Source organism: Cydia amplana, chromosome 8 (genome assembly GCF_948474715.1).
Source record: "Cydia amplana chromosome 8, ilCydAmpl1.1, whole genome shotgun sequence".
NCBI lineage: Eukaryota > Metazoa > Arthropoda > Insecta > Lepidoptera > Tortricidae > Cydia > Cydia amplana.
The window spans coordinates 18,013,521-18,028,753 of record NC_086076.1 but is presented as its reverse complement, the minus strand read 5'-3'; the positions used below and the strand labels follow the sequence as shown (position 1 = coordinate 18,028,753).

Here is a 15,233-nt window from a genome sequence, read left to right as displayed (position 1 = left end):
TCCCGCTGTAAGCGATCGAGCTCCCGTTCCACACGCTCGCGAAGCGCCAACGGCAGCGCCCGTGCCTTAACGAATACCGGTGTGTCGTCCCTGAGACGGAGCTGCAGTCGCGACCTGAACGTGCCTAACCCCCCAGCAAACACTTCTGGAAACTCTTGCTTAAGAGATTCTGCCATTGAGTCCTCACCTTGAAAATTGATACAATCGGTTACCTTTAAATTTAATCGTCTAATCCAAGTACGGCCCATCAAAGGCGGACCGCCATTCTCAATTACATGTAACTTTAGTTTATCCACATTGTTACCATATCTTACTTCTACATCCAAATATCCTACTGTCTCGATAGGATCTCCGATGTATGACCTAAAACGTAACATTTTATTTTGTAAAGGCAAATGGGAAAAACACCTATCATAATAGTCTTTAGATATAGCCGCAATTCTGCTACCTGTGTCGACTTCAAATTTGCATCGTATATTCTGCACTGTAAGCGTTACGTAGAAGGGGCCGTCCCCAATGTCCACATCACTGTCAATTTTATAAAAATGGCAATCACTATCATTCGAATCAGAATCATTTAAAAAGTACTGACCTTTTGATGACTTTTTAGGTACCTCCTTTCTGCACATCACTTTCAAATGGCCTTTTTCACCACACGCGTCGCATGAAAAATGTTTGTACCGACACCTGCCCTCCGCGTGACCGGTCTTGCCGCAGCGCGCGCACGGCGCCCGCGGCGCGGCCGTCGCCGCCGCCGCCGGGCCCGCGCCCCGCCGCCGCGCCGCTCCCACGCGATGCAGCCCGTCGTCCGGCGGCGTCGACGCCGACGCCGAAGCGCCCGCCGCTGCGCCCGCCGGAGCGCCTACCGATACCGCCGCGTGCTTCTCTGCTGCCTCCAGCGCCAGAGCAAGCTCCACGGCGCGCTTGTAGTCGATGGCCCGCACGGCAAATAGCCTCGACCTCATCTCATCGCTCAGCAGCCCCGACACGAATTGATCGCGAAGGTTGATCTCTAGCTGTGCCCCGAAGTTACACGTTTTGGCCAGATGTTTTAAATGCTGTAGATATTCGCGTATACTTTCACCGTGTAGCTGCTTTCTTTGACGGAAGATGTGTCGTTCCGCTATTTCCGATCTCTCGGGTTCCAAATGCTCGCTTACTAGCTTGACTAAGTCGTTGAATGTTTTGTCCTCGGGTTTAGCGGGTGCACACAAATCACACATAAGCTCATAACACTCCGCTCCGACTAAAGTTACTAGTGACGCCACGTGTAATGTGTCGTCAATCTCGTTTAACGCGATGAATTGCTTAACCCGGCGCACGTAAGCATCCCAGTCTGACCCGACACGAAAACACTCCAACTTTCCGAGAGGCATTGTACACAAGCTAATAAACACTAAAAAAAACGTAACTAAATAGGTTTTTAACACCAAAATACCGATCCCGTCGCCAATGATATGTTCGAGCAATGAAACACCGATTTGGACTGTCATGGCGTTTATTCATAAATATGTCGGTACTTGTAGCTTTCCGAGCTACCTACAAATCTACCATACATAACATTATAATCTAACCTAACCTAACCTACGTTAGATTATAAACTAACGGGTTCACAATCTTACGGTGTCATAATCCAAGTCGTCCCGTCATCTCGAATGATCATGTTAGGTACCTGCCTAAGCCTAATAAAGTCAAACGATAGATGCTAGATCTATATAATGTGTTTAGTAAAAAACCTGCCAAGTGCGAGTCGGACTCGTGCACTAAGGGTTCCGTACCATTACCCAAAAAACGGCAAAAAACCTCGTTTATCTATGGGACTAACATTTATTTATTCTATTCTGTTTTTAGTATTTGTTGTTATATGGTGGCAACAGAAATACATCATCTGTGAAAACTTCAACTGTCTAGCTATCACGTATCATAAGATACAGCCTGGTGAAAGACAGACGGAAAGTGGAGTCTTAGTAATAGGGTCCCTTTGGTTACGGAACGGAACCCTAAAAAGCTAATTGTATCGGGTCGGTTGAGTAAGATAAGAGTAGGTACCTGTATCAGCTATTACATCACAAACTGCTTTTGAATCAGCACTTAGTAGAACTCGTTTTTGAACCCAATTCTGATCGTATAAATATCGTAACAAGTATAAGTATACGGGAAGGTGTAATAATCTTAAAAATGTATAATAATAAACGGTAGGTACCTATTATTAAAATTTGGACCCGACTGATTTTTTTATCGATAGAACGAAGTTTATTATTTTCTTTTATTTATTTCTCCTCTTAGGTTAGGGTTTTTTACATCCCCTTTCAATTGGAGGAAAATATATATTTTTATCTCATGCTAGAACTTGTATTGGTATCGGGCATCCAACCGCTTAAAACGTTGTATGATAATTAGAAGATCAAAGAGAAATCTGATCATAAACATCTTGCACAAAAATGATTTTGCAAGTGGGCCGATTTAATAGTTACCCGCGGTAAAATCGAGTTAGAACTAAATTAGTGGGTGTATACGAGTACCAACGGTCAGCGTGAGAGTGGCGGTTGCACCGGGGAGCTTACGATTAGGGTTGTCACTCTTCGTGTGTAGGGATTTTTATAAAAACAAAAAAATGCTGAAATTAATAATTGAAGGAAATTTTAAGGGAAGCGTGGCCGCGGTAGAAGGCGCACATCATGGACTGAAAATATAAGAGACTGGTTAAAAGTGAAGAGTATAGATATACCAATTCGCATGACTGAACATAGAGAGACATATGGTCGCCAACCTCCTGGAAGGGGGGGGGGGGGGGCACGTGAAGAAGAGAAAAACAATTGCCAATACTTTGCCACTTCTAGCCCTCGGGGTGTAGCTGCTCTCTCAGGAGACCTTCCTCAGTGCACATCGTTGAGCACAAATAACACTGTCTCTTGTGTATTGTTCTTTGGGGGCTCCATACATTCAGAATGTATCATCTTGTCGTCCGATTCCCCATATCAGGAGGTTATCTTCTGACGGACAAACTCCCGATCTAAGTCGTACGTAGTCACAAATATCTAAATTCTTAAATGCGTTTGACCCAACAACACTTTTTAGGATTCCGTACCCAAAGGGTAAAAACGGGACCCTATTACTAAGACTCCGCTGTCCGTCTGTCACCAGGCTGTATCTCACGAACCGTGATAGCTAGACAGTTGAAATTTTCACAGATGATGTATTTCTGTTGCCGCTATAACAACAAATACTAAAAACAGAATAAAATAAAGATTTAAGTGGGGCTCCCATACAACAAACGTGATTTTTGACCGAAGTTAAGCAACGTCGGGCGGGGTCAGTACTTGGATGGGTGACCGTTTTTTTGCTTGTTTTGCTCTATTTTTTGTTGATGGTGCGGAACCCTCCGTGCGCGAGTCCGACTCGCACTTAGCCGGTTTTTATTACCAATGAACCTCAAGGTTGACAACCATAATCCAATGCGATCGCGCGTGGCAGCCCTACGGTACGGTCGCAAATTACGCAAGCATTAATAAGTAGCTCTAAACTCGCTCTACATTCGCTCTTTGTCTCGGCGGCGAGAGCCATTGGCATTCCATCGGTCACAAAATCCTCCGCCTCTTTATAATCTGTTAACTACAGTCGAGTACACGACCATCTTAACGTTCCAAACATTCCAAAATCCACTGACATTTTTTTTATAGCCTATATTGTGTCCCACTGCTGGGCAAAGGCCTCCCCTGTCTTTCGCCACTCGTCACGGCTTTGTGCATGCTCCCGCCAGTCGCCACAGAATGAGTCCAGGCCATTTCGCCATCTCATTTTTGGATGTGCCTCTGCCTCGGGTGATCCACTGACCAGGGATCGGAACCGGTTTTTTGCAAAAACTTAGAAATAACCATATTTTTCGAATTATTTTATACTCGAAATGTAGGACTCAGTTGTGTTTTTAGGTTACGACTTCGTGTTATTAGATTGGCTAATTAGAAATGAAGTAATTAGCAAAGAACGAAAAAATACCGTTTCCGTTCCCATACAAAAAATACCGGTATCCGATCCCTGCCACTGACAATAAGGTCAAATAAAGTGCCAACTGAATACATTTTAAAAATTTGCATATAAAATTATTTGCGATATGTATTCAAATCGGAATCACGATTTTGTGATAATGCCTACGGATCACGAGCAGTGCGATCTTTAGTGCGATACACGCCAATTTGTCTAGTCTACATGTTTTAATTGATACTCTGTTTCTTGAGGCATCTATTTACGGATTTACATTGGTTCATGGATTCCTAATTTCATCTATATGTCTAATCCCAGGCAGGCGGAAAAATAGCCATTTTAATGCATTTTTATACCTAAAACCGACTAGAAATTAATAAATCGAATGACAGGTGTCAGGATTTGTATAATTTGTAACCGGTCACGAAGAATCTAGTGACCTAAAGCCAAGTGCTCTCAGTTATGTCATATGGGGCTCAATTTGACTCAAGAATATGAGAAAAGGTGATATGGCTCCCATCTATTTCATGGCTGTACTGTTATCATAAAAGTAGAAAAACCTATGCTGTAATATTAGTCAAATCAATGACTAGGCCTATAATGACTTTCTTACATTCCTATTCACTTTTTTATTACAGGAAAGACGAGTTTTTTTAAAAGTGTCTGACAATGGTACTGATTATCTGTTAATTATATCGGTGGCTAATAATTCTCACTGTTAACAATCTCGCAAGAATGCGTATTGTGTGTTTTTGTGCGGCCGTACTTCCGAGCAACACTAAGAGCAATCGGTGCAGTAATGTGGCTGGTATGATAAAAGCTTAAGTGCACATACAAGTGGTCCATATAGTAAATCCCCGCGATTCACTAAATCATATTTGTTATTATATTTTAGGACAGGATATTTCCAAGAAAAAAATTGACGCACTTTATATGTACATAACTACACAGAAAAAGTACCTACAGACGACATCCACAGAAAAAACGCCTTTTTTATGCACATTAAAATACCCCGTTGGCTGACGTAGGTACCTACCTACGTAGTACCTAGTACCTACGGACTAAGAAACTAAAACCATGGTTGTTACCTTGTCGTTTTTCCACGGAACGTCGGCGCGGGCGCATAGTTCTTGTCGCCATTGTTTGCCGCAGGCGACGCACGTAATAACTGATTTGCGTTTATTTTAGGCGTGTAACATGAAAAATGATTTCTTTTGGGATCTATTCTGTGTAAAAAATAGTTTTGCTGTCCTCGTATAGGTACATAATCAAATACTGAAATTTATTCGAGGAATTAATTGTGGGGCACAAAAGTGTTATAAAGTGTAATTATCGGGGCGTCCGACACTTCGTTTTCTATGATAGGTGATCGGTGATCACGTTATGCTTTCATAAAAAGCGGCCAAGTGCGAGTCGGACTCGCCCATGAAGGGTTCCGTATTTAGGCGATTTATGACGTATAAAAAAAAACTACTTACTAGATCTCGTTCAAACCAATTTTTGGTGGAAGTTTACATGGTAATGTACATCATATATTTTTTTTAGTTTTATCATTCTCTTATTTTAGAAGTTACAGGGGGGGGACACACATTTTACCACTTTGGAAGTGTCTCTCGCGCAAACTATTCAGTTTAGAAAAAATGATATTAGAAACCTCAATATCATTTTTGAAGACCTATCCATAGATACCCCACACGTATGGGTTTGATGAAAAAAAAATTTTTGAGTTTCAGTTCGAAGTATGGGGAACCCCAAAAATTTATTGTTTTTTTTCTATTTTTGTGTGAAAATCTTAATGCGGTTCACAGAATACATCTACTTACCAAGTTTCAACAGTATAGTTCTTATAGTTTCGGAGAAAAGTGGCTGTGACATACGGACGGACAGACAGACGGACAGACAGACAGACAGACATGACGAATCTATAAGGGTTCCGTTTTTTGCCATTTGGCTACGGAACCCTAAAAACGAAGTGTGGGACGGTTCTGCCCGGACTCGGATCGTTATAGCGTTAATCGTCCTTAATATAGAAAGCTTTATCCCGGAATTTTGCCAAGAGCTCACTTAGCTAGGGAGCCTGTTGTCAATCGTAATATTCAGACATAGAAGTTTTTGTGGCAATTCTGTCTGGTAATAATACAATTGAACCGCCGATTTAAACATCGATTTGTTTACCAACAAATATCTAGATCTAATATTGTGATTGGATTTGTATAGCACTGAATACAAAGAAGGACGCGTTATCTGAAATGCATCTCAGCACATTAGGAAATCATTATACCGATACCGTTCGATTGTAATGTTGTGTAACGATACTTAGTTATTGAGACTAAATAAGCGGGCGTGGTTTTTAAACGATATGTGTTTCATCAAATTTATTATACGGTTCAACTTTATGTTAAAATCATTAGCGAACAGCGTATGAGTCGTATGACCTACTCCTAAAAGCGATTGAAGCGATATAAACACGTCGTGCGAGTGAATAAAAATCTAACATTAAATTTTACGGTTTAAAATTAATTTAATGTTAGTTTAGTTATGACCAGGGAGCGTACATTTCATGCCGATGACAGGCGTATGACGTCAACCTACATACAGGATGGACAAAGTTGTGGCCTATAATTAAAAATAAAATAAAAGTCACTACGTTTCCGGTTACTAAGTTGTGTCACTACGTTTTTTGAAACATCCTGTGTGTTTATATGAATACGTCATTATGACGAAACCGGCATGAAATGTACGCTCCCTGGTTATGACCAGAGATCGGACAAATTTGCGACATTGCTCGCAATAATGTGGACATGACTCCAAAATTGATGAAATAATTAATCATTTAATTAATTTCATACCTGAGGTTTAATTTTGATTCCTAATCAATAAATAACACAATGATTTCTTATAATTTAAATTTATAAAAAAAAATCAGTATGTTTTCCAAAATTTATGTAGGTACTCATTTTTTTATATCAAAAATATATTTAAGTGCTATTTATTGACTAGGGAACAAAATTAAATCTCAGGTAAGAAATTAAATAAAATAATTAAATGATTAATTATTTAATCAAATTTGGAGTCATGTCCTCATTATTGCGAGCAATGACGCCTATTTGTCCGATCTCTGGTTATGACTCAAGAGAATTTGAATACGATATGCATTGCAATTATTTTGACCAGAAACATTTTGGGTTCTTAGATATGACGCGACGTCTCAAACTTCATTGGACCAAAATATAGAACGCAATAATTGGGAAAGAACAGAACGCAGTCCTTTGTTGCGATGACGAAATCAATCGTAATAATAACATAATGGGACCACCGTATGTAATTTTATGGCGGCCAGTGTGACCCGATTCACTTTCACTTCACCTTATGGTATTTCATTCCAAGAAAATGTGGTTAGGACTGGTTCAAAAAGGCTTTTTGAAACTATTTAGACGCAACTTTATTAAGCAATATTATTCACCCACTAGTGAACCTCGCTCCTCATATATGCTTGAAATCCTCTTGCAATTCTGTTGTCCTTTAGCATAGAAACAACGGTAAATATCACCACCGGGAGGTTTGTAAGGAAAAGATTGTCTCCTTGTTTTTAATACTCGGCCTGTGTATCCACACCAAGGGTTCCAGCACTTTAGCTTAAGCAGGACGAAAAATGTCCTAGTTTTTAGAAGAACTTCTGGTACAATTTTTGGGGATTCCTTGAATTTAAGACCTGTTGCTAAAGGTATATAAGGGTTGAGATCGCAGAGGACTTCTCCTTCAGTGCTCTGTTGACATACAAATTCGTCCTGCGACAGAATGGCTGACTCGTTGGGTTTGACTATATTCCCAGCGTCTACTAATTTAGCATGAGAGTCAACATTGTCCTTGCTATGACAAATACGCTCACCCTTCTTATAAACTAAACAATCAACCATGTAAAACTGCTTGTCAGGCATAGTATTTTTCAAGAAAAGTAATTTGTCGATATTTTTTAAATAGTTATATCTTACTTTCTCGCATTCGTACTTCTCAGGCGCTTTTAAGTAGCACGATTGTAGGAACATAGTGGGGGATGTGATCTGAGATATGGATTCTAGTTTTAATGCATTGCACTCTGTTTCGGAGCAAGAGTACAACTTTACGTTGGATCTTGGTATGTAAGGGTCATATGATGGAATAAAATCGTCTGTTGCGGCTTTTACTTCATTATTTCTTCGAAGGACTTTGCATACAGGTTCTTCGCCCTACAAATGGGCTTTATTAATAATTAATCATAAAATTTAATAATAACACATTAATATTTATATTAACATTACCTTATCCAAGACGCAAACTACGTCCTTATTATAGAGCTGTTGATAAAATGTTAAAATTTATTTAAGTATAAGAAAACTTTAAAACAAACATTTTAATAATATAATATTTCAATAATTTTTTACCCCAAAAACACCATAGCTCCAAGTAGCAACAGTGATAACTGAACAAAACAAATTGAAACTCATGTTTGTCTTACATTACCTGCATGAGCGAAAAGTATTCTAACAAAGTCTAGGTTCAATCAGCAACCTGTAAGTCATCGTTTCGCTCGTTGCATTTTAATTGATAAGTAAATTGAATATCTCGAAGTGGCCAGGGATCGATTCTGATTTAACAATTTGTTTAGGGTTTGATCTTGTTTTGATGAGACCTTGAAGATCGCTCACGCTGATTGGTGGTCGCGAAATACAATCAGAACCGTGACATTAGGCATCTCGCTCGCACTTATTGCTAAGCTTGAGGCGCTGACATAATTAAAGAAACGATGAACGAGGAATTTCGCCTTTCCTATCTCTATTGCACGCGCGAAAATTATATTGCTGTCGCTCTCCCATGATGCAGGAGGCCAATGACATTGTGCGAGCGGGACAGCAATATAATTATGTGCAATAGAAATAGCAACAGGCGGGTCAATGTACGAAAGTCCTTATGCTAAGCGTCCTTTCTTTAACAAAGAATGAAATCAGAATCGGCCTTCCGTCAATCAAGATTAGTGAGGAAGTGGAGGAATTGAAAGAAAAAGTTGCATTGCACCCAATTTGTGCATGCGTAGGTATGTAGCGTTACATGGTCGATTTCTTTTCCGTCAGGCTGGCAGGGAACTACTTATGTTATCTAAGAATTGTTAATTGACCGAGCGTTAGTGAAGTCCCGGCCCGTTTCGGCTTCAGCGACTGAGTTTGGGCTCGATTCGGATTTTGAACTACTTATATTAGACATCACCAAGATACGATCTAGCCTGTCAAATTTGACATTTCCGCGATTCTGGAGATACTCTTGAATGATTTCCACAAGATATTATTACGATATTTTAACGTAAAAGTGACATTTGTTGCCCGAATTGAGCTGCAAAAGAGAACTAGTTGAAATCTAAACTATAACGTATCTAGTACATATCGTATCGTTCTCTAGTCTAGAACGGATCTTGTTTTCCGAATACCGCGCTTTGTATGTAATTACTGGCTAGTGAGAGCGACGATCGTGAGCTCTCAGGTGGCTGACGTAGCCTATTTCATCATCAATATCATCATATATATTTCATATAATAATAATTATGTTCATTTTACCATTTTTACCGAAGTTCAATATAATCTAATAGAATTTGGAATGCACTCACCAGTAAAATAAGGTCCTGCTTATACATTTTTCATCACAGTTGTGTCGGTGAGCGGCTGGACCTGGAAAACAAACCAATAGTTATTTACTGATTCAATATCGGCAAGTCCACTAAGGGTCGGTTGTACCAAACTGTTGCCATCGTTAAAGAATTCGTTAAATTTTATTGTATGGTAAGTTTCATAGTAAACCGCCGCGGCGCGCGGGCTGACGGTGATCAGTCTGTCAATCTCAAAATCTGTCCATAAAATTTATGGCATAAATTACGCGTAGTTAAATCAAGTTTAATTCGTTAGTTAAGTATGGCTATATTATACTCTGTCATTTCATACATCTTAGGTACGAATGGTACGATGATATCTGTAATTCTTCTTCTCTTTTTACAAGTTTTAAGATTTGTATTAATAACAAATGTTATTGTAACCAAGCTTTGTAAAATATAATTATAATTCCTGTTAATGGAACCTACTATTGTAAAGTAAAATGCCCTTAAACGCTCTGCATTCCAAATAATTGGGGTCGATTCGGTTAATCTAAAAATCAATTCGTTTCATTATTGTCGACAGCATGAAGGTTGCTTTTAAAAACCGTGTAGTTAGTGTGAAATCGTTGCTATTGTTTTAAACAGTTGATAAATTTGAGGCAGTAGTTGTTCTTAAGCTGTGCGTTTTGCTTCTCGTGATGTATGACGGTCTAGTTTTGACAAGGTTGTGCGTGGGCACTAATCTTGCGCCGGCATTCTTGAGTCGCTTGTAGCTCATTGTCATCACAACATGTTCAACCATGGCTATATTGAATGGGCAAATCGAGTTTTATAGCGATACTTTTCACGTATCTGTCGTTACCCACAAGTTTCGTTCCCAATTTAAGATTTGTCTAAATTTTAGGTCTATCAGAGAGAAAAATTTCCTTGTTTTAACGTAAATTTATACAAAAGTAATATATTATGTATCTATTAGCGAAATTTTCGATTGAAGTTACTACACTAATCTTAGTGTCGGTCTAAAAGTTGATTTGCCTAAATACTTGGGACTTATACACACTGTATTACTTATATGTGATTTCACACGAACATGTAGTATTAAAAAGTAAAGGGAATATATAATCTTGCTTAATATCTTTTATACTTTAACGAAAGTGCCACGATGGAGTAAGTTTTGTAATAGGTACTTAAAGTTTAAAATCATGTTTTTATATTGAAATTGGGTCTGTGCTCTGTAATCTCATAGTGAATGCGAGATAATGTAATAAGGTGATTAAGGTGATAACGTAAATAAATGATCAAAATACATAGTATGCAATTGCTGGCAAAAAAACAGCCAATATTACTATGAGACCAAACGTAAACGTAATTCAATGTATTATGGCAAAGTTAATTTAAAGAAAGTGTCGTACACAATAAGGCATTGAACGATAGTGAAAACACCATCGTCCCCTGCATGCCAAGCAGGTATTTTATATTGACGCCTTGATCGACTATCACGTATTCATCAACTCGTATGTCATGCACTGGCATGTTTTAGCGTCTCTGCCCAATAAAAGACCTTGTATTGAGCTATACATTAGGTATACACATTTAAGGTGCGTCAGTAATCGCGAAAGTGAATTTGAGGGTTAGCGAAGAAACGAAATTTTATTACTAGTAATGGCCAGCTACTTCTTCTGAGTGTTAAATAGGCCTGATTAAATATAATGTTCTAAAAACTGTCCGCAAGAAAAAATACAAAATGGTGTCATATTTGCCTTACAATTAAAGATAGTAAATCAATAAGCGCCACTTGCACCATCCCACTAACCCGGGATTAACCGATTAAACCGTTAATCCAGTGTCAAATTGTACTGGATTAACGGTTTAACCGCCTAACCCCGGGTTAGTGGGATGGTGCAAGTGGGCCTAAAGGGTTACCTATATTCCTATACCTATATTCTACTGAAATTTTAGCTCCTTAGGTCTCTAGATAAAATTAATCCTATCCTATCGTAACTCGTAGTACTCGTAGGATATATTCTATTCCAATACGAAAATGATAAATTTTTGGATAGTTATTACTTAAAATTACAAAATTATAAAATAGGTAGCTAGATTATTTTTTAAATCATCTGATTTTTCTTATTCGTAACACGAATGTCACATAAGGTACATAACCCCCCCATAGGTAGGTGCCGAGAACTGGCATAACGTTTTAATGGCAGCAAGGAAAATAAACATTTAAAATATCGCAAAAAAATCATATGTCCATATCCTATTAAATATCTAGTTAAGCCTTCTTCTGACTCATATTTCATTCGTGTTACTGATTGGTTTTCCCTCTTTTAGAACTAAAACGGAAATCGTTACTATTCAGACGTTTCCGCTGAAGCGAATTTATGTTGGTTTTATTGGCGATGAATTATTACAAATCTTAAAACCTGAAGGAAAATATGTAAAAACTAACAGACGTATAGTCTGCTTGATAAAAATTAGATCAATTATTAACTTTAAGCTTATTAAAATAAATGTTTATTAGGTTAATTTTACCCATAACGAATAGAGGCATACCTATCATAGGTACTTAGAGTGTTACCCGTACACGGGACAACGAGTTCCCGGACATTTGAGAGGTGTACGCATATCCGAAGACAACACTGGTTATTTAAAGTTATTATTAAGGTCATATAAGATCAAGGGTTAAAGATACTTCCGCTGCGGCGTACTACAGCGAGCCAGTTAGGAAAACTACACTCCTAGCGAAACTGCCAGTAACGGCTGCAACCCTTGCCCTTAACTTGTAGTTCTAGTTATTATGTCTTACTGTCTCTATGCTAGCTGTTGACCCCTTAAATTGGCTCAAATAAAAACAAAATGTTACTCTGTTTTGTTTTTATATCGCACGTTGATGACATCTTTTTTTTTATACCACATAGGTGGCAAACAAGCATACGGGCCGCCTGATGGTAAGCAGTCACCGTAGCCTATGGACGCCTGCAACTCCAGAGGTGTTACATGCGCGTTGCCGACCTTTTTTTAAAAATCTGTACACTCCTTTTTTGAAGAACCCCATACCGTAGACCCTCGGGAAAACCTCGGAAGGGAGCTCATTCCACAGCCGGAGCGTCCGCGGGAGGAAATTCCTCTTAAACCGCACAGTACGCGACCATATAGGTTCTAGGGTGTGTGGATGAACACCCTGCCGATGGCGAGCGGTGCGGTGATAGAAAGCTGCCGTTGGCATCATGTCAAACAATTCTTCAGAGCACAGCCCATTGTACAAGCGGTACACACATAAGGAGGCAAGGTCTCTCCTCAGACTAAAAGGTTCAATACCGCTTGTGAGTTTGTGTGTTTTCGATTGGGCACTACTACGTAATCAACCTGCTTTTGTACACATTTAGTACTAAGTAAGTTATAGATCGGTCAAACAAATTGTGGCAATCGAATTGTCAATTTAGTATTGAGGATTTAAAAACAAAGGTTAGTCGTAGGTAATAACTTTTTATTTAACTGTCGTATGGCAAATTTACACAGTGTTTTTACTTTTTTAACTAGCGTGAAAACATATTTACTAACGGAAACTATCCATTCTTAATTTACAGCGTCTACTGTTCATAAAATTTAACGTTTTCCGTTTCAAGGCAATAACTAATACGCATAATAGTTACGTGAGAAATGCGGATGGGTAACTCTATACGCATGTGCGTGATACGCAACAGTTGTGGTCTGCGTATAACCAGAAGGCGTATGGTGTTATGGATGGCGTATGTAAAAAGCGTCCCTTGACAGTTGAAAACCATGTCATTATCACGCTGTCAAGTAGATAAATGTGAATTGAAAAGTGGAAAAATTACTGTCTTGGGTGAGACAACTCACGGCCTGGATCGATACTCAGCCGCGAGTTCAAGTCCCACCCAAGAAAGTCACTATTCCACTTTTAAATTAATGCTAAGCTTAATAGCATTGTTCGCAGACATTTCTGCTTGTATAAAATTTAAATTAGATTAATGTGGTTAGGGGCTGAGTATACCCTGCCTCCTAATACCCTGCGTACAAATTTTTGTACATATGTATTCCAAAAAATATACTGAACTTTCATTGAGTAACTAAGGGTTCCAAATTAAAAAAACAAAACAAATGCTTCTGGATCTCAGGAGGATAGGTAGTGCACTGAAAAAAAAAATCATTGCTTTCAGTGTAGGGACTGCGAGTGGTAGAATATTTATAAGTGGTTAGATTTTTACTGTTTAAATATTTTTGTGTAAGCAGAGTCTAAGAATAATGCCAATCAAACAGAAAAAAAAAACTCATCAGGTTCTATACCATCTAAAAACCAAATCGCAGGTGCTTTAAATTTGCATGTGTTGTTGATTTTAAATAACTTGTTTCATATCAGCTTTTCTGTAGCGACAAAATAAACACAAATAGTAATATTTAAAACAGGATCTTAGCCAGAATATATTAAGATAAAACCAGATGTGGTCAACATAATATTGAAGTCAGTCAAAACAGCTTTAATTAAAAAACTCTAGATCCCCACAAAAATACAATTAATTAAGCGGCTAGAGTTATCATAAACTTAAATTTTAAGGCGTGTACATATTGTACATAAAATTACCAAGTTAGGTATGCTCTAAATCATATAGTTTTTTTAACTAATTTAGATATCGGTAAGTACACTGCCAAAAACACGCTAGCTATGTTCATTTTGTACTGGAAATGGCGCGCTCTGAATTTTGAAACAATAATATTTATAAAAGATTTTTTCTATGTAGGTATTTTAATAAAATTAATGTTTTTTTTTAAAGTATATATATATTGCCGCATTTACAATGTAATTTTGAATATGCCGCTTTTATCACGTTTGTTTTACCAATATAGTCATAATCTGAATCCAACATATTATGTTAATCTAAAGATGAACGAACTATTTCTATTTTTAACAAACCGTTATTTTAACATTTGAATATGTAGCATTTGGGCAAGACGAGTTTCTATATCTAGGCAACAATGTTGCTAAACTATTGGTTACCTATTGGTAACATTTGAATAATTAGGTACATAAATTCCGCAAATGTTTAAGATTTAGCTTCTTTACAGATTTTTCAAAATAATTTTAATTGTCTTCGTTTACCGCGATAGTTATTCATTAATTAAAGTCATTTAAACGAATTATATCACGTAATATAATTTAAAATACATCTCGACGTTTCGCGACAATTGAGTTATTATTAATTCATATAGAGAAGCCATACCAAACAATGAAATTTTCGCAATCGCAAAGCTTGTAACTTGTAATACAAGTGGAAGTCCCTTTCTAACAAGAGCTGTCAAAAAGTGACATTCGCTTGTATTACAAGTTATAAGCTTTTAGAAACGAGCCCCTGTAAGCGAGGGGAGCGGTGCGTGAAACACGCGACCAAAACGTCGTAAGCGCCGCCGAAATTCAAGGCGCTTACGCGTTATGGTCGCGAGATTGATGCTCCGCTTCCATAGTTTGTTGTCGGCCGGCAACAACTCATGGCACAAAATACTGGTTCTGGGTGTCGATTGTATAAGTACTTATAATATAGTAATAATAGTTCAATGTTCGAGCCCTTTACAGCTCTTCTGATTAACGGCAGACGGAGTCTTGAATCGTCATTTA

The 15,233-nt window shown here is 38.3% G+C and overlaps 2 protein-coding genes across 2 annotated transcripts in view; both read right to left on the bottom strand.

Moving 5' to 3' along the window:
- LOC134650142 (uncharacterized) overlaps nt 1-9,677 on the bottom strand; it is a 53,170-nt gene extending 43,493 nt beyond the window's left edge. Inside the window, exon 1 of the mRNA XM_063504999.1 lies at nt 9,617-9,677. Coding sequence (XP_063361069.1) covers nt 9,617-9,643 — 27 coding nt within the window. The 5' untranslated portion in view covers nt 9,644-9,677. The remainder of the gene's footprint in view (nt 1-9,616) is intronic.
- On the bottom strand, nt 7,399-8,544 carry LOC134650601 (uncharacterized). The gene is made up of 3 exons (XM_063505552.1): nt 8,403-8,544; nt 8,280-8,315; nt 7,399-8,207 (listed from the first exon to the last, which is right to left on the bottom strand). The coding sequence occupies exons 1-3, from the start codon at nt 8,463-8,465 to the stop codon at nt 7,437-7,439; spliced, it is 870 nt and encodes a 289-aa protein (XP_063361622.1). The 5' UTR covers nt 8,466-8,544; the 3' UTR covers nt 7,399-7,436.
- Nucleotides 9,678-15,233: the final 5,556 nt, after the last annotated feature.

Excerpts from the sequence above, each read along its gene's own strand:
- LOC134650601 (XM_063505552.1), bottom strand. The coding sequence starts at position 8,465 with ATGAGTTTCAATTTGTTTTGTTCAGTTATCACTGTTGCTACTTGGAGC. Across the intron at positions 8,316-8,402 it reads GGAGCTATGGTGTTTTTGGG|CTCTATAATAAGGACGTAGT; the intron begins GTAAAAAATTAT and ends TTTTATCAACAG. Across the intron at positions 8,208-8,279 it reads TAGTTTGCGTCTTGGATAAG|GGCGAAGAACCTGTATGCAA; the intron begins GTAATGTTAATA and ends GCCCATTTGTAG.